Here is a 20330-nt window from a genome sequence, read left to right on the forward strand (position 1 = left end):
CCCCTATGATAATTGTAAAGCTACCTTTCCTGTGATGCAGTAAGTTCAACTAGTCGCAGCTAGTCACTTCCGCAGTGTATTCACGTGCAGTTTTATTGTGCGACGACGCAGAAATTACAGACCCATTTTTCTAGATATAACCAGGCCTGAAAAGCATGCGCAACTACACTCGGGGACAACTTTCAGGGGCAGCACAGCCAAAGCTACGTGGGTGAAGCTTCTGCACAGGTGTTATTATGCCAAGTAGTCCGTTTTCATGCAATTTCGGTTTCAGTTTCGCAAGCGCATCCAACATGCACTTTTTTGCACGACCACTATAAAAATATCTTAAGTTTTATGGGGAGGAAATAAATAAAATGTTCATTTTTAAAGGCATAAAGCACGAATCTTTGGAGCGTTGCGATTTATTTCAGAAAAAGAAAGGTATGGCTGAGCAGATTCTGGGCGATTGGAACAACGCAAAGCCAAGACATCATTTCCTAAATTGCAGTGCATACTTGGTCAGCATCATTGTTTTCCTTCTTTAAGAGACGCAAGAACATGCTGGAGAAGCTCATAATATTTTTTTAAGGGACGCAAAGGCAGCGACGGGAAGCAGCAGTCATGACACCGATTGGTCATAAGTGGGCGTCTGATGTTAGCGAATTCAAATTGGAATGCAATTTTTACTCGGCAAAGAACGCCGTTTTTTTTTTTTCACAGTCAACAGGGTAATATACATTAACGCGTCTGTTACCCAGGCATAGCACTAGTAACGACTACCGTATTTACTCGCGTAATCCTTGCACTCGCATAATTCTCGCACCCCCCACATCGCCCAAGAAAAATACGATTTCTTTTTTTTTTTTTCGAGTAATTATCGCACCCCCGAAAACTGCCGCAATAATGTCGTCTGCTCGTTCCAGCCACTAATCATGATAGCGCATGCCATTTGGCGCCATCTCTTAAGCATCAAGCATACTATTGCACGCAAATTCAATCCAATCTAAGCCAAGCCGAAGCGGCCAGTGCGCGTTGCGGCGTGTTTTGTATGCTGTGTCGGTAATCTTGGCACGTTATGGTGTGATACTGAAGCTACACGGCTGCTTCAAGTTGCAAGTGATGGATAACAACGGCACTAAACGATGGCAACAGGGCTGCCGGTAGGCCCTTCGGAGTCTATGAGTTTTGTGATCGCTACTGGTTACGGCAGCTGAACGCCACCAAGATGCGTTAGGCCTGCCGTGGGCCTAAAACTGGGATTGATGGTAAACTTTATTTCGTCAGAAGGAAACTGCGGACGATTCTGTTAAATAGCCATGAGCCCAATACTGACGTCCTACGCTTACCTTTTAGCAAGGTTCCATTTGGCGTTGCATAAGTTTGTTGCCAGACTTTGAGGTGGTTGTTGTCAGACTGCCGCTAAATTTGGCAGAAAATTTTTTTTTGTAGTTGTGGCTTTTCCGTAAGAGTTTGGTGCTATCCGCGGTGAATTTCGCGAGTGCATGAGCGACGCTGGCCGTTTTAATTAACGGAATGGACCGAGCCTAGCAGAAGTCGAGCGCGGCGCTGCTGCGCAATTAAGAGGCCGTTTTAATTAACGGAATGAACCTCCCATTACAGAAGTCGAGGCGCGTTCTCTTGCTGTGTGCGCAGCTGTGCGATTAAGATATCGCGTCTCAGTATTAGGGATTACGGGGAAAACTGATTAGAGTCGCAGGAGGGGTTGCGCTGCCCCCCTTCCCCTTACTTTTATTTTTTTTCTCTCTCTCAGCTGATCGTGTCGCGTCGACCGCGCGCTACGACAGGGGACGCTACGCTTCCCCTAGCTGTGTCAGCACAAGACACATCGTTCGGACTCGTATATACATGTGATGAATAAGCGTTCCAAGGCTGGTTAATCGGAGTACGTCGGATATGCTACAGCTATGTACGCCTGGAAGGCTTCTTTATCGAAGCAGATGGAGTGAACTAAGCGCGACTTGCGCGTACCTGTAAATGGGACCCAGCCGACGAGCCGCAATTTTCAGCCAAGAAGTGCACCGCGGATAGCACCGAACTCTTGCGAAGAAGCCACAACTACAGGAAAAAAATTTTCTGCCACAATCAGTGGCAATTTGGCAACAACCACCCTTCCAGTCTGGCAACCACTTATGCAACGCCAAATGGAACCTTGCCTACCTTTCAAGGGCTCCTGTTGAGTGACGAACGCTACCATTACATCTGCAACGCCCACAAGCTTTGCGTATGGTATTCTAATTCTCGACTATTCGCTTGCACTTTTTGTGTCTCAAATAAATCTTGCCTTGTGTTGAACCTCTGCTTTTATTGTTGAGGTAACTCTTAATTAGTACTTCTCAAAGCTTGCTATTAGTTGCTGGTGTGAGAATCCCGGTTTGCGGCCACTTCGTTTTTTTTTTTTTTTTTTTCGCTCGGTAAGTTCTCGTGAAAAGTTCTCCCCATGTAACTCTCGCACCCCCCAACTTAGCATCGATTTTTCGGCAAAAAAAGTGCGAGGATTAGGCGAGTAAATACGGTACCTCCGTAGACATAGTCGGGAGCGATGTTACGGTACACAATCTTCAGTGTTATCGTATCAACAGTATTAGCCAGCTGAAACACTGACCACGTATGCAAAGCAATTTAGGAATAGGGTCATTGGTTTAACGTACAGTTTCCAAGTGCAATTTTTCTTCCAAGCAGCTGGTGTTGTTGAAGACTGGCAGGTCGCCAGTGTCACTTTTATGGCGGCTATAGCGATCCGAGTACAACTTTCGCTGATGATATCAATAGCACACAAATTTTTGGTGAGTGCATGTGCGGGAAACAAAATATTTTATGACGTACTACTGTCTACGTTTCTCCCTGCTCGATGAATACAGATCACCTAATAGCTAATGAACACGCACTGATGCTCGTTCATAAGGTTCGATGTGAACTTGCTGCAACCGAGCAATGCCATATGTTGTTTACTGGGGCAGGGAAAAGTGAAACGGCACCAAAAAACAAGAAAACTAGAAACAGCAAAGAGCAAAAAACCTACACGGGTGATGCTTTGTAATAATAATTCGAACAATCTTGTAATATTCACATCTCTTCTTTTTATATTTTCCATTATGCTACCCAGCATACCAAAGTAAGTGTTCATGGACTACGAGCAGAAGCGTAGCGAGAAAAGATGCGCTTGGGCTTCGTAGCCTTGGCTGTGCTGCTACAGAAAGTTGTCGAAAGTTGGCTATACTTGCCTGTGATATCTGATAGATATGTATGTCTCCACATAAATTCATCTCACTCATCTCGCCTTCGAAATTTAGAGTCGGTGCTTTCTAAACAACGACCTCCTTAGGTGACCAATGCTAAGCTGGAAACATCACGTATGCTCCAATGTCACACGAGTGCTGTAGAAGGTAATGCATACCATTGGCCACAGCTTGCCACTCCTGGTGCTCGCAGGCAGCCAGGCTGGGCAGCATGGGTTGATGCAGGGGCTGCGCGTACTTGGCAATGACCTTGGTCAGGGAACGGCCTTGCATCTGAGAGTTTTTCGGTGGGCGAGTGCCCTGCTGAAACTGCAGCATCTTGCGGTACAGCCTCATGCACGTCTCCCGGCTCACATTCTCGTTCCAGTTCTGCCAAGAAAACTCAGCTGTTTCACATGGGCACATGCAACAATTGCGTATGGAGCCAGTCAAACCCTACGCCTGCAGAGCTTGTCCTGCACCTAATGAATGATGCAGTCAAATCCAGTGAACACCACATAACCAACACTCAACTGACAACACGTACATTTAAACCTGCCTATAGTGAGCATCCATACAACGAACTCCTCAAGAATACGCAGTTATTCAATCCCCCCACCTGTTTAGCCAGAGTAATGTCTCTTAGAATGCTACAACTATTTCTTATCCGAATCCCGCTTTCAAGTACGATCTATACCCAAGCAACTGCGGGGGAAAATTCGATTTAGAGCACGCGCTTTGGCGGTGCCCCTCACAACACGAAGACAAGGACCCCCAGGAGCAGAAGCAGTGCACGGTGCTCCTCGAAATATCAGCATCCACTTTGGGCCCCCACTCGCACGCTTTTACCCATGGGTACAACTTGCAATGCGCAGGGGGATGCTATCGATTTGGACTCTATATGAAACATGACAGTGAAAATTCGCCGAGAGAGTCTATATAATTTCTATCACAATAATAATTCAGTTCTTGATAGCCAAATAAATAAAAGACCTGCCTTCCATTTTCACTTTATTTGTGCATCTTTTTTTTTGAAATTTCACACTGAAACTGTATATAACGAAAATTTGTGTTTAAGAAATTTTGGGGGGGAATGCATCAGTTTCGTTATCTCTAGGTTTAACTGTAAGTATTGATGTAGCTTCAGTCAATCGACTGGCACAACTAAAGCTGTGTCTGCACTGTGCGTGGTGGCGTGGCTCAATCGGGAGTAATGCTCGATCATTGGTAGTGACACTGGTGGCCTCAAGGTCAAGCTGCATTTTTGATGCGCTGGCGGTGCGATAAACAGTGATAGCCGACTCATCAAACCCAAGACTCCGGTGCAGTACAGCACAATCTATATTGATATAATCAGGATGACACAGTAAACTCAATTTCGCGCAGCTTAGCACAGTTTTGCGCAAAAGTGGAATCACGGCAAACAGCTCTAAAGAAAAGAGCACTTGCGAGCAGTGCTTGACACAAATGATCAGAGAGAGCTCTTTCATGCAGCGGCAACTATATTCTGTCTCCGTCATTCCAAACAGGCAAAAGAAGTGGCCGTGGCTACCTTGACCAGCGAAAGGGCGGCACGCTTCATGACATCTGTGTTGAGGAGGCGTCTGATGCGCCGGTACAGGTCCATGCGCTTGTCCATTCCTGTCAGACGGGCACATCGCACCGCAGTCATGGGAGCCACGGGTACCGCCAGGGAGCGCTCCACGCCAGCCACTGTGGGCTCTTTGGTGCGCAGGGTCTCGTACAGTCGCCGGTAGCGCATCAGCAGCGTGTTGGATGCACGCCAGGGCATGTCCCGTGCCGCCTGTACAAGCGTCACAAGGAGAGGCTTTGAAGGCGAGAACAGTGACCGACAACGGGGAAGTGCATTTGTCGTATTTCCGAGATCCAATAAAATAAAGATGTACAGACGCAGGTCAAACTAAATACAGTCGACGTCCAATTTCCCGAATGCCTGAAATTGCGGACATGCTAGATTTCTCGGACTCATCTGTGGCACTGCCAAGTTCGCTATAGAGTCAATGTATTAAAAAGTCAGAAATTTCGGAGGCTTATGGCCTTCGGCATCCATTTTCCCAGACTTTTTACTATGAACCGCCGATCCAAAGTCACCACAGACGCCGCCATTTGAGTTGTTTTCATATCCTCGCGTCACCAACCACCGCACCGCAGCTGCCGTAACCTCGAAACCGCACATGTCAATCCGTTGCCAGCCATAGCTTAACAGTTTAGGTAAGCCAAACCTCACTCAGTTCGTTCACGTGTTGTTTTGTCAGCTTTGCGGTCGTGTCTGCGGTTGATCGTTTCCTGCTGCGCGCTATCTTTAGTGATCTCGTTTCCTGACCTTCAGTATTTACCGAGTTACTAGCTGTTTCCTGCTGCGCTTTTCGTCAAGCAGATTCACCGTTTCCAGTGATGGCACCAACTGCTCCTTCGTCTTTGTCTGCGCCTTCGAAGCGCACAGAGCCCCCTCGTAGGTTCACTATGGGAAAAGCTACGCTGTTGACCTCAGGTCTGCCGTTGGCATGCTAGGAGAATCTTGAAAGGCGGTTACCCAAGAGACTCTGCGAAACTGTTCTTTCCATGCGGGCTTCAGACTCGACGCCGAGACGGTCGTCTCGCCCCAAGTGGACAGCGTGTGTGACGAACTGCCATCCGCGGATGTTCCCTCGACAATCTGCGCGCTGCCGGCGAGTCGATTTTAGTCGGGATAACCTTTGAGGGCTTCGCCGACGCTGACAAAGACCTCGAGCTATGTGCGGACCTGACCAATGACAAAATCATTCAAGTTACGCAGGACTCTGATGACTCTAACAATGAAAACTAAGAGCCATCGAACACAGCCAACGAGTTCGGAGTTGACGTGAGCACTGATGACACTGTCATCGGTGTACAGTGGCAACACAACGTTGACTGAAATTGAGGCGGACATGATCGCGGGCAAGCGGAACGCCGTGCAAAAGAAAATAGGAGACTTATTTGCCCCCAAGCGCTGACGTATGAGATAACGCCAGCCACCTCGGTTTTTTTTTTTATTAATGGCTTTATTCAGAGCCATCTAAACGATGCATTGGTTGAATCGCAATCGGAATCTTGTACTCTCACCGTCACCTTCTCAGTTAGCGAAAAATACCTACAAAAAAAGGTGCGGTTTCACATGCATTCGTTTATCTGGACTGCCCAATTTTCCACACATTTTCACGGTTTCTTGAAGGTTCAGGAAATCGGACGTTGACTGTAACATACATTAATGTGGTATGGGACAGCATGCCAGCGTGAAGACCATACCACCAACTTTGAATACAGACCCTGTACTCTCTTGTGAACTCCTTCTCATTGATGCAGATTCATTCGCGTGCATTAAGAGCACTCAATTTCTTATACAGTTAAACCCCTATCTAAGAGACATGCTCCGGGCAGCAATTCTTGTCTCTTATATGAGGTGTCTCTCATAAGCAGGGTACCCCATATGCATTTTCTTATCAACCCGTACTTTACTGTTGGCACACTGGTGCCTCTTATACCAGTATCTCTTATAAAGGGGTTCGACTGTAGTTATTAACCCTAAATTGCATGTTATTGAAACAGACCAATTGTAACTGTACTTTCAAAGCTCCCTCTTTATGGCACCAGCAACAAGTGACACACACTGCCATTTTTCAGAGCACCCTGTTTAGTGGCGGTGTGAATTGTACGAAAAGCTTTGTTTGTTTTTTTTTAATGCAAAATACGAGGAATGGGTTAAGCTAAAGATTGTATATGACAGAGTGGACATTAAGGTATTACATAGGTTAAAATTGGAGTGATATGTTTAAAATAAATTTGTGCAAGCACAATTACACATTAAAAGCCAATTGAATGGGGCTTGTTGCAGCGCCTGACGGGTGAATTCTCGACTACGTGCTTCTTTCTCGACTACGAGCTTTGGCAATGCACAAAACACAGGTAATCCAAGCGATAAACTACATCATCATCATCATCATCAGCCTGACTACATCCACTGCAGGACAAAGGCCTCTCCCATGTTCCGCCAGTTAACCCGGTCCTGTGCTTGCTGCTGCCAATTTACACCCGCAAACTTCTTAATCTCATCTGCCCACCTAACCTTTTGTCTCCCCCTAACCCGCTTTCCTTCTCTGAGAATCCAGTTAGTTACCCTTAACGACCAGCGGTTATCCTGTCTACGTGCTACATGCCCGGCCCATGTCCATTTCTTCTTGATTTCAGCTATGATATCCTTGACCCCCGTTTGTTCCCTAATCCACTCTGCTCTCTCCTTGTCTCTTAAGGTTACACCTATCATTTTTCTTTCCATTGCTCGCTGCGTCGTCCTCAATTTAAGCTGAACCCTCTTTGTAAGTCTCCAGGTTTCTGCTCCGTAGCTAAGTACCGGCAAGATACAGCTGTTATATACCTTTCTCTTGAGGGATAGTGGCAATCTACCAGTCATAATTTGAGAGCGCTTGCCGAATGTGCTCCAGGCCATTCTTATTCTTCATCTCGTGGTTCGGCTCCACAGTTATTACCTGCTTTAAGTAGACATAGTCTTTTACAACTAGAAGTGCACTATCACCTATCTCGGAGTGCTGCTCTTTTCCGAGGTTGTTGTACATTACTTTCGTTTTCTGCAGATTCATTTTAAGACCTACCTTTCTGCTCTCGTTGTCTAACTTCGTAATCATGAGTTGCAATTCGTCCCCTGAGTTACTCAGCAATGCAATGCTATTGGGGAAGCGCAGGTTACTAAAGTACTCTACATTAACTCTTATCTCTAACTGTTCCCATTCTAGGTTTCTGAAAACCTCCTGTAAGCACGCGGTAAATAGCATTGGGGAGATTGTGTCCCCCTGCCTTACACCCTTCTTGATTGGTATTCTGTTGCTTTCTTTATGAAGCACTATGGTAAGAGTTGATCCCCCGTAGATTTCTTCCAGGATGTTGACATATACTTCATCGACGCCCTGATTCCGCAGTGTCTGCATGACGGCCAATATTTAAACTGAATCAAACGCCTTCTCGTAATCTATGAAGGCTATGTATAGTGGTTGGTTATATTCTGAGCATTTCTCTGTTACCTGATTGATAGTATGAATGTGGTCGATTGTTGAGTAGCCTGTTCGAAATCCTGGTTGTAAAAGCGAAAAATTGCATTTTTTTTTTGAATGGCTGAGGACTGCCCTATTCAGAACACCCTGGCAAATGGCTGCCAGCCGACTGTTCCGGTGATGGGTGCAGTGAGATGGAATTCATTTGCATACAGTAAAGCTTGTTCAGTGGCTGTCGAGACTTTTTCTGGAGCTTTGCGAATTGCGAAACTTGGTGTGTGAAGCGAATTTGAAGTGCAAGTGCTAATCGAATAAAATATCTGTCTAATATTTCTAGAATATTTGTTAAAAACTTCAAAACGAAACTGCAGAAAAAAAAGGGGGGGGGGGGGATCCTTAAGCTTCGTCTTTGAGAGTTCAACGCGATGGCGATATCCTATCCCTAGTGCCCACTTTAAAAACTTAGTGAATGAAATCATTTAAAACATGCTACACTGCCACTAAGGCCGTTAAAGGCACAGGCGCAACAACGTGTGCGCCTCTGTAGTGGGTGACCGGCTTTAAGCCAGGAAGTTTAAATCATTATTATAATTCCATGCTCGTACACTCAATGGCAGTGAACGCTTGTACTAAGCATCTAGGCCAACAAAGTGCCGGCCGGCAAGGTAGCCACTTCGCTTAGTCATGTGTTACTGCAGTGGCAATGCTTGGAGCTAGTGCGGCTGCAATGCCTCTCCACAGCGGATCACAACCGGTCACAGTTGCACCCTGGCTCCTTAAGGTCACTGCGACTTGATGAATGAGCTTGAGAACAGTGTAGTTGCAGCACTTCTGCTTGATTAACGTTAAACTCACCTTAATTGCAACAATTTTTACACGGATTCGCCAGCTCCCCTGCAAGCGTAGCAAACTGATGAACGATCTCACCATGGCCCAGTGGCCAGCTCCGTACTTCTGCACCAGCTGCAGCAGCGTGCAGTCCTCATCCGAAGTGAATGGCCCCAAGACAAACTGCTGGGCAAAGTTGTCCATGTAGCGATCCCTGCACTGGCTGTGTGTACGACCTGGCACCATGCTTGCCACCTGAAATGTGGCCAGGACACTGGTTAATTAAGAGTGCACTTCAGAATGGTGAACGGATGGGCTTCGATAGAGCGTAACCGTGTGTTCATGATGGTCAAAACTCGAAAGGACGCCAGGATTTTGTGCGAATTATCAGAGAACTCATACATATGACTAGGGGAAACATAAAAACTCGTGTAGCGTTTGTTGTTTTTTATTTCTCAGGGTTAAAGCAATGTCGCAATCAGCTCTGAATGATTGCATGTAAATGTTTTAGACATTAGGGGTTGCAGTAGTACTTATTATTATGCAGCACTTGCAATTGTGAATAATTAAAGACAAAAGACATGCTGTGTCCCACAACTGCTTGTTGCTCCTAACCAGAGAGCTTTTTTGCATTACGCATGTGTACTGTGGCAAGAGCGACTTATAACAGTGTTCAGTACGCAATACACTAAGAACAAACTTCCTTTTTGCAGTGCGGCTGTTCCAGAGCTTGGCTGGGCGATTAGCCTCAAACTCGAGACTTAGCTGCAGTTTGGCACAATTTCCATTATTGCTATAGAAGAGGGCATAATAAATCTCATTTGGCACAGGAGTGGAATCGCCACTATCGTTGGGATTCTACAGTACACACAGGGCAAGCGAACCGGCAGTGCCCACCGGTCCACAGCAAAATTAAGGGAAACAAGTGGCTAACCTTGGACCAGCTAACGTCCCCGCACAGCTTCACAGCGACAAGCAGCATGACATCTTCCTGCGCTGACCAGCGGCCCCGCTGCATGTTCGGATACAGGGACCAGTGGTAGCGGTTTATCAGCTGCTTCTTAGACCGGCAGTCCATATAGTGACACACCTGCAAGAGCGAATGTGCGAAAACAATCGAGGCTTGCCCTATCGAAACAGCAGCCGAGGCTGCGCCTGCCGACAAAAAATGGAGCCGAAGAGCAGTCCAACACCACCAAACGTGGCAGACACGGCAGTGGGACCGCTATTTGACTCCTTGATGCAGACCTAAAAGCAGGCACAAGCAAGAGATTCGGCCCACTTAAAAAGCATGATTTTACCAGTGTCAAAAATACATCTGCGCACTGTGCAGTCTGAACTGGCACATGGACAAGGCCAGCTCGTCAACAGGACTACACTCAATCAATCAATCAATAAGGATTTATTTTCAGCTTCAAAGACAATCGATGGAGCTTGGTGGGTAAAGAAAAAAAGCCTTAGATCAAGCTTGACAGGGTGTGTAACAACGGGCTTGGCAAACGTGGCAAACGGAGTGCAGTCAACTGCAGATTTTTTGGACCCTCTAAGCAGCGAAAAACTCCGAAAATTCGGGCAGCCCGAAAAAACGAATGCAAGCAAAAAAAAACACATTATTTTACTGATAATTTTCAATGCAAGCAAAAAAAAAAAAAAAAACGCACCATTTCGCTATTATTTCTCAATGCAAGCGGAAAACGCACCATTTCATTGATATTTCACGGATCAAGAGGGTCAAGGTCGAAGTACCAGACTTCCGGAACTCTGCCGAAGCATCAGTGGGGTGGCTCTGAAAAGAGCTGTTAAAAAAAATGCATGCAGCTGACAGCGGGTGCCGTCAGGGCAGCCGGTGTTAGAGCTGCAGTGGCTTGAAAAACTTGATCCTTCTTTGAACGGCGTTCCACTTGCATGTGATCACATTCGCCTCGATCTGAGCAAGGGTCATGTCATCACTGTACACCGATGACAGCGTCATCAATGCTCGCATCAATTCGGCGGTCGTAGGTGGCGCAGGCGTTGGTTCCTCATTTTCGACATCGGAGTCGTCTGAATCCGCCATAACCTGACTGACTATTTCGTCGTCGGTTAGCTCTGCGCAGAAGTCGAGCTCGTCAGCGTCGACGAACCACTCAAAAGTTATTTCCGTGGGCATGGAAGCACCAGCAGGGCGGAGATCGTTGATAATATCATCCATGAGAGGCACAAGTCAGTCACGCTGTCGCTTTCTTCAGGCAAGTCTGCAGCCTTTGTGTCAAATACGAAGCCCGTGTGCGAAAGCAGTTGCGAAGCGTGTCTTGCTTTACTGCCTTCCATGCGTCCGCAAGCATTTCGACAGCAGACCGAAGGTCAATGCTGTAGCCTTTCCCACTTTCCGAGCACAGCACCACGCGGTTGAGTATACGTGAACGGTACAAAAGACTCAGATTACGGGTAACGCCTTGGTCCATCGGTTGGAGGATCGCAGTCGTGTTGGGCGGCATGAATTCCAACTGGATAGCCTTCAAGTTATTGATGTGACCATGAGCAACGCAGTTGTCAACGAAGAGCAGAACACTTGTGTTTTGTTGTTCAAACTTCTGTCCAACCTGCGGACGTAACTCTTGAACAACTGCTGCGTTACCCATGCCTTTTTGTTGGCTTCGTATAACCCTGGCAGCATTGCACCTTTAAAACACCTCAGGCTCTTGGACTTCCCGATTACTAACAAAGGAAGTTTCTTGGTGCCAAACATGTTGCTGCCACCAAGAACGGCCAGCCATTCTTTGCTATGCTTGCCACCATGGCATGCGTCACCAGCAAAAGCGAGTGTTCTTTCCGGCAGCAGCTTGTAAAACAAGCCAGTTTCATCGCAGTAAAAAAAGTTGTCAGCAGAGAACTGCTGCAACAAAGACTGGAGTTTTCCGCAATAACTGCACTGTCGACGGCGCCGCTTTCGCCACACATCTTCTTAAACTTGAGGTCATTCCGATGCTTAAAATTTCTCAGCCATCCATCACTGAACTTAAAATCCGTGATGTCCATTCGAAGCGCGAGAGTTTCTACTTTTTGTTTCAAGATGCAGCTCTGAGACTGGAAACCGCTTGGCAATCATTGAATTAAGCCACACGACCAGAGCGTCCTCAAGCTTTGGATGAACACCTCGGCTTGCATTCATCTTTTGGGCACCAGACGGTTTTTCGGCCGCTTCCAAGATCTTGTCTTTGTTCCTCAGGAAATCGGAAACTGTTTGCTTGGAAATGCCGAACTCCTTGCTCACTTCAGCCTGCGATCGGCCACTCTTCACTAACTTAATAATGGCGGCTTTCTTCTCCATCGTTAACCGACGGTACTGTTTTACGCGCTTCGATGCCATCGGCGAGGACGACGAAGGCGGAGTGGGAGCCATCGCAGGCAAGCGAAATCCTCACGATGTTAACAAAGGAGTTTGCTGACGAGCGTCGAAGCACCTAGGCTTAGCATTGCAGAGCACACTTCACACAATCGCACAACCACGCACTAGGCTAGCCAAACACCATGTGGGTTGCGTAAACAAAACGGCGCGACGGTGCCTCTGGTACTCTGGAGGTGACACTAGTAAACCACGGAGGAAGGAACCTCCGTGCTGGTAAACATTCAAGATAGCCAGCGTGGCCAGGCCAAATCGGTGTGTGACGGTTAGTTCTAGTTCGAAGTGGTGAAACGCTTCGCGAAAGCGCTGCGTGGGAAGCCAGAGCCGCACGAGCACAAGCGCTAAAGAAAAAGGAATTTTATTGGTGCCAAAAACTTTTCGAGTGGACAGTTTTGATTGTCAGCGAAGCACTCTTGCATGATAAACACGGCCAGTGTTAGGAATCTCTGAGGCCGTGTACGTTTCTTCGCTAATGATCAACAGGTCCAAGCAACAGATGCCGGCACAGTAGACCGGCGCGCTCATTTATGCGATCGTAATCGTGTGTGACAAAGTTGTGGTGGTTTCCACTGGAGGTCAGTAATGGTTTCCGACCTTCCGTCGCGTCAAAAAGTCGGGAAAATCGGACTCCGGGGGGTTCGAGTGTCCGAAATTTCAGACTTCCTTATATATTGATTCCGTGGGGTTCGTGGTGGTGCCGCGAAGATGTCCGTATTATCGGGCATGTCTGAAAATTCAGGTGTCCGAAAAATCGGCAGTTGACTGTATAGACTAAGGCAAAAAACGGGTACATGGCAGTTCTCTTCACTGGAACAACATAAATCAGCTAATAAAAAAAGAAAATGTACATACAAAAAAACAAATAATCTAATAAAATGCACATGGCAGTTCCTTTCACTGGAACAACATAAATGAGCTAAGAAAACTGAAAAATGTACACACAAAAAACATAAATGATCTAATACAATGCACACGGCAGTTCTCTTCACTGGAACAACATAAATGCGCTAATAAAACTGAGAAATGCACACACGAAAAAAAAATGAATAAAGCGCGCATGGCAGTTCTGTCCATTGGAAGAACATAAAGCTGTATTAGAACAGTTCCATACTACAAACAAAAAAAGTTTGTTATACAGTAATACCTCATTAATTGGAACTCAGTTATTTCAAAATCCCACGTATTTCGAAACACTTCGGTGGTCCCGTACTTCTCAATCTAAATGTGAGCAGATAACTTGAAGCGGCGGTCAGGACCAGTCTGGTTAAATCGAAAACTTTGGGTGCCATGTGCCCATTCCCGATTTCGCTGCGAATCTTCGGAAAGGACGGCCCTTAAGAGCGACAAAGAAATGCAACGAAGCAATACATATGAGTGGCAGCTGAAGCGTCCCAGCTTCGCTACTTCCAGCTCAAAAAAAAAAAAAAAGAAGAAAAAAAAAAGACAGTTGCGTGGTCAACCGAAATGTGCGCTTGCGGAAAACAACACAAGCTTCACTATAGCACAGTCAGTCATGCATGGGCTTGTCGCTGGGTGCATGGTGTTTATGACAGTACGGCTGAAGAAAAATAATCGCGTAAGGTGTGTTGAATAAAGTGTTTTTATGTATAAAAAACCTGCCAAATTTGGGCGTATAATTATTATTTTGTAAAAACAATTCGGTTGCATTGATTATAACTGTTTGTTTTTTTGCGCTTGCGTCCTTTGACGTTTGGTAAGAGCACTAGTTCGTTACGTTGTCGTGACGCACTTCCCGAGGCCAGGTTTGGCGGAGTGTCCTCTCTTATCTTCGTTCTGTGCTTCCTATACCCTCCGTGGAACGCGATATTCGCTCGCAGTGCCGGACGAACGCCTGTGTTTGGGGGCGGTACGAAAACATGGCGGCGCATTGCAGACATGCACTGGGGGACGCCATCTTGATGAGAACTGAGGATCCGAGTGGCGAGGGGGGGGATTTAGCGCCAAATTCAATTGGGATGCACCAGCAAGTCAAATTGAGCGAGTGGAAGGCATTCAGATGGCGAGCACGCGACCTTCTTCCTGTTGCGCAACCCGCCACATGATGAAAACGGCCATCATTGCGTTCTGATTGATGGTCTGCCCATCCACCTATTTGTGCACTACTTAGTCTAAGTAAGACGTTTTCGTTTACGTGTACACATAAATTAGACAAGAATAAAGAGCAGAGTTTGTTTGAATGTTTTATTGCCTAAACGTACGGTTTATGCAGTACAAATACAACTTGAATGTTTTACGTTTTTGGTCGCATACAAAAGTGGACCGCACATGCCAGCATGCTAATAACCTAGTATCAATCCAGTGCACATTACCGCACATACGTATATACAAAGACAAAAGAAAAACAGTAATAACTATACACAAGTTCACAGCACGTATCCCGATATAAAATCATCCCATGAGTGGGACAAGATAATACGGCACACCGCACACTTAGGATGCAAGAGGAAATGATACAAAAACCATAAGGTACCGGAGTTAGACATTTCTACATTTTCTATTCAGCATCAGGTTTCTTTATAAAAGCTTAAGCAAAAATTTACAAAATACTGAAGCCACTATAGAGTGTTCTCATAAAATAACACGAAGGGTTTATGCTTTCTTCAGCGTAACATACCTATATTGCTTAATGAAAAAAACAAAAACAAAATACAAGCAGATAAATAGTACACACACATGTTCGCTTCAGAGGCAGAAAATGGTGAGCTCAACTATAGAAGTAGCGGTGACTCAAAAATATGGAAGTAGCGCCTACTTTTGCGCATATGTGTGTCTTTTTGTCGTCTGTGTTTTCTGAGCGCTCAGTTTTTTAAGACCTCAAATATGCAAACAAATCCTAAAAGTTACAAAAACTTCCGCATTTTTCGTGCTGCAGCAGATTTTCTGGTGCGTTGTTTAGCCAAGGAGATGTTCACGAAGCGAATATGCCACAACAGGCGAATCCTTGCAAAGAGGTGCACAAAGGCTTTCTTGCATTCTTCAGAGCAGAATTTTCGCCTTCCCATACAACTGTGCAAAATGCCTGCCAAAACTCCACTCACATTAGGTAGGTGCGCCACAACACCGATATATTCCAAAAAGCAAGCTTCCATGGCCTTAATATCCTGAAAGCAATCGTCAGAAGACATTGTTACATTGCCAAATAAATCTGAGGAGATGTTGCTTGCCTTAAACATAGCAAAATACTGGTGTGATGCACAAAGCTGGCGGTCGGCATTCTTCAAAAGGGTGTTGCACACACAGTGTGGAGGCCTATGCAACAAAAATTGCCGTACGAGATAGCCCCCAACATAGTAGAGAACGTTATCCTCTACTATATCATGGCTAACGGGCTGTTCCTCATCAGGAAGCATATCGACTGTTGGTGCTGCATCACAAGTAGTAGGAAGCGAATGAGGTGGCTCTGACATTTGTGCCAACACAGTGCTGCGATCCTGTTCACAGTTTCCTTCTGAAAAAAGGGCAACCAGTTTGCCAACAGAAATGTGTTTCAGACCTGATGTGAACTGAAGCACATTTGGGTTGTCATTGCAGCAATGCTTTAACCTAAGAAGCCCGAAAAGGTTCTCCAGGGGGTCCTGCTGTAGCCAGCGATTCAAGAGAACACGAAAATCAAAATCTTGGAAGAGGTCGTCCCAGAGGAGAAGGGTAGCCTTTAAGGTGACCTTCCATGCCTCAACTGTGTGTGGTTGCCGAGGCCCGTCAAATTTCCACCTTTCAACCCACGACAGGCACTCCCGCAAAAAGGCTAGGTGTTCGGACCCTTCCGAAATTGCATAACGTAACTTGTCATTGGCTTTTTTTACGGAAGACCTATTCAGACAGTCGAATAACTTATCTATCTTCTCGAGAAAATCAGCTGTTGGTTTGGCGGATGCCGGCAACACGCCAAGAGCAATGAATACATCAATGGCCACTGAGACCGATTCGCTCATCACCTGGCTGGCATATTCAACTTTCATGTTATTGAAAGGCTTCCGGTAAATGTGGTTGTCGGTTAGTTTCTTCGCCAATTTGAGTTTGAGAGGATGCGAGCTTTCGTATAGTTGCGTAATAAAAGACCAATCCACAATTTCTTGCCCGATATGGAGCTTGTGAGGTGCGCGGAGATTATTCCTTGCGCATTTAAGTGTGGTGTGTCATATAGGAAATAAATCTTGCGGCTTTCAAGCACAAAAACGGCTCTTCAGGCGTCACACCTAGCTTACTTGCCAAAGTGATGTTGCTTCCCCCCTGGTCGCAGATGAGCGCCTTCACAAACAACCGGGCTCCCTGCAGCTGCTTGATTAATGTTATGATCAGATGATGAAGAGTATCTGCGGGCGTTTTGGGCCTTGATACTGTGTAAGCAACAGGCTGAATCCACGTTTTTGAAATGCCTGCCACAAGTATCAGGAGCGCTGAATTTGCCACGGCTGGTGTTCTTTGCCTACCGTCATCGGAGAATCCCATCACAATGTCATGCTTTGCATCATACTGCAGATGTTCCTTCAAGGACATTTCGTTAAATATTAATGTGCACGCACGATCTGTTAAATGCCTATTTCGGGTAGCTTCTTCGAGGGCTTCAATAGCGGTTGAAATAACTCCGGGAGTCATCGGAATATTTGATAACCACTGCTTTAGCGACCTCACAGTTGGCATGTCAAGCAGTCTTGACAGATGTCTGTACGCTTTCGGACCATGAAAGTATAAGTTTAAAGCGAACTGGCGGTGCTCGGGCGACCACCCCCGTCCTCTACGTTTCACGCCATTAATTTTAACTTGAGTCTCAAGCAATCTAAAGAATGTCTTGCGGACGTAGGGCCTGATAGCATTCAACGCCTCGGACTGGGAAAGCTTTTTAACCTTTCTCTTGCCAATTCTTGACAGTGCCTTCCGAAGCCTTGAATTTATCTTCTCCAGGTTCTTCATTTTTCTGGCTGTCCGGGGCGAGCACCTAGAAGGCTTGTGTTGTCGACCCGCTGGATTGGAACCTGAAAGATTTAGAAAAAAAAGCTCATTTATACTGTGTTTTTGTGAAAGCTGACCATGATCTTTAAACCTAGTAAAAGTTCTAGCGGCTTTTAGAATTGAAGTGATTACTTCCATGAGTAATCAGTTGGTCATATTTAGTTCTCGATCCTTCACTTATTCAAACTTGGGGCATTGGGAACAGGCCTCTGATAAGCACACTGCTGGGCATTGAGCCTACTAATGGCATGTATAAGCATCGTGGGCAACATGAAGCGTCAACTAATTTTTCCTAATCATTAGCATACTCCTTGTTAACAAACATTATTGGGTATACGTTTAAAATGGTATGTTTAGGAAAAAAACAACGAATTCATAGTCTTCTTTAAAAAACACTAATCCCTCTTATAATAATAATATCTGGGGTTTAACGTTCCAAAACCACGATATGATTATGAGGGACGCCGTAGTGGAGGGCTCCGGAAATTTCGACCACCTGGGGTTCTTTAACGTGCACCTAAATATAAGCCCATGGGCCTCAAACATTTTCGCCTCCATCGAAAATGCAGCCGCTGCGGCCGGGATTTGATCCCGCGACCTGCGGGTCAGCAGTCGAGCGCCATAACTACTAGACCACTGCGGCGGGGCACTAATCCCTCTTGGGAGGCAACAAACAAGCAAGAAAGGGATCGGACAAGCACTCGTCTCGTCCTGCCTTTCGGTATACATCGCTCTGGTTCTCGTCCCCTAGCAATGAACTAGCTCGCCCAGCTGACACCCTAGTGCACCTTAGGATCTGTTAAATGGTACGTGACATTAAAACGATAGCTGCAGGGCATTAATTTATCTGGAATAGTTTTAAAGAGCTTAGAGAGCAATACAATTTGCGTACATGAGGGCTCAGTCTGTTGAACTTCTTCATCGGCGCTGTGAGCGGGCATTGCAGTGGTATTCGCGGGCCGACGAGAGCCTGTGGAGAGAAATTGGCGGAGCACAGATTTCAGCGTGACATACACACAGCTGGTATTAGGCGTCACATTAAATATTTGCAATTACAATCACTCAGGGCGTTTTCTCACTATTAATTGGTCTCCTCGCGTATTATGTCTCAGTACGAGTAATAAAAAAAGTGTAAACACACAAAAAGAGAACGCTACGTGTCACTCACTAAATATATGGGTGTCCCAACTGTCCTAAACCAATATTTTAAAAATCTTAATGCGATGTGCCTAGAACAGGTTAACATCGTGGTGCCCGTGATGACCTAGCGCGTAACCGAATTCTTGCCAATTACACTTATTTGGCCCATTGAAAATAAAAGTAATTTTGTAATAATAAAGCTGATAAAGATAAAGTACCTTTTGGATTCTTAATTTTAAGAGCGACTTTGAACTAGGGTGTCGTAGAATATATATATATATTTAAAAGGCCAGTTCTGTTGCTCCCACTGTCAGAGCTATCGCGCAATTGTTTTAACAGCGACACCAAGTTGGCCGCTACTCACTCGCCATGTGCGAAATAGCTGATAACGCGCCACATGGAGTACTCTCTCAAATTATGAGGTCATTTTCGCCTTTTCCTGTAAAACTCTACACCACAGGTAAAATAGCAGGGACAACTGTATCAGAATCGAGGAGGTTACATGTAGAGCGTTCTGAGTGAGGCGTTTGCTCTAAATTTAACGATTGTGAAGCCGGCAAATTTTTTACTTAGCTAGTTATATCTACCAGCAAAATCATGCCGGCGAATCCATGGATGCTGTGTACACCATGCATTGGTATTGTTAGTGTAATCTGCGCGAGAATCTTAAAAATACTGAGTCATGATAACTCGGACAGGTACACATATTGAGTACTAAGACATTTCTGTAAATAGATGTAGAGGCATGAAAGTTTGTGCTGTTGTATGATCACTTTACAGTATTCCCACCTGGACTTTGGACGTGTGTCTGCCCATCGCCAAAGATGGAAACTGTTGGCACAGCACATCTTAGCAGCCCTGTCTGTCCAGGGTCTGCGTAGTCTCTGCTGGTGAAATGGGCAGAGCACAGGCGGTAGCTGCTGTAGATCTGACGAGGTGGTAAATGAGCCAGGTCCTGCCGTCTCGCATACTGAAGCCAAGCGCGAGATCTGGAAAATCAATGTGTGCGTGTGTAGTATTTGGGTTAGAATGAATTTATTTCTGTTTTCAGGCGTAGATGGATAGCTTTGAGTGAAAACTGGCATCTTTATTCGAAGTAAGCGTTATTTGATACATTTCTCATCTTCCTTTCTTAATTGAATTTTTGTAACCAAGACGACTTGTGATAGCAATCCTGAAAGCAAACTTTAAAATAAAATCTGTCTTTATTATTAAGAGACGCGGATACATGCTTCTACTTGCGCGATAGTAATGTTTGGTGGCAACGACCCCAAATTTCCTCCTAATTCAAAATATATTTTTGCAGACAATAGCAATCATCCCACACCAAAATCTCTAAACAACTATTCGTACATATATACCCTCGCGCACTGCGTATTCCTCGGGTATTTCTCGTGCCCTGCTGCAAATCTTTCATAAAAAACTTATTAAAACCGGTAATAAATTAGTAGAACACGTAAGTTTACATTGTCCAATTATTTATGGGCTTTTAGCTGCAATTGCATTCTTGTAAATATATCGTAATTGTACTTAAGGCTGAAACTGAAAACATGAAATAGAAGTATACATTATAAAATATTACTTTATAAATTTATTGCTAAATTCCTCTGCAATATGCCGTGGATTTACGCGAGGCCAAAATGAAAACACACAATTGAAACGCAATAATGTAATAACATCCGTCTAAACTCGCAAGTGTAATAATTTATGTACTCAGTACTTAATTAACATAGTACTAACAAC

General features: G+C 45.4%; 1 protein-coding gene across 12 annotated transcripts in view; it reads right to left on the bottom strand.

Moving 5' to 3' along the window:
- LOC119186319 (uncharacterized) overlaps nt 1-20330 on the bottom strand; it is a 68158-nt gene that overhangs the window by 46020 nt on the left and 1808 nt on the right. For 6 of the 12 annotated variants that reach the window (XM_075883949.1, XM_075883944.1, XM_075883951.1 and 3 more), the window contains exons 2-8: nt 19377-19576; nt 18340-18417; nt 17343-17470; nt 10026-10181; nt 9191-9346; nt 4771-5022; nt 3398-3608 (exon numbers count right to left, since the gene is read on the bottom strand). In XM_075883949.1, coding sequence (XP_075740064.1) covers nt 3398-3608; nt 4771-5022; nt 9191-9346; nt 10026-10181; nt 17343-17470; nt 18340-18417; nt 19377-19576 — 1181 coding nt within the window. Of the gene's footprint in view, nt 1-3397; nt 3609-4770; nt 5023-9190; nt 9347-10025; nt 10182-10791; nt 11946-17342; nt 17471-18339; nt 18418-19376; nt 19577-20330 lie in introns of those variants that run through there. The other 6 variants (XM_075883955.1, XM_075883948.1, XM_075883950.1 and 3 more) reach the window with 4 other exon arrangements.

This window comes from Rhipicephalus microplus, unplaced genomic scaffold (genome assembly GCF_043290135.1).
Source record: "Rhipicephalus microplus isolate Deutch F79 unplaced genomic scaffold, USDA_Rmic scaffold_22, whole genome shotgun sequence".
Lineage (NCBI taxonomy): Eukaryota > Metazoa > Arthropoda > Arachnida > Ixodida > Ixodidae > Rhipicephalus > Rhipicephalus microplus.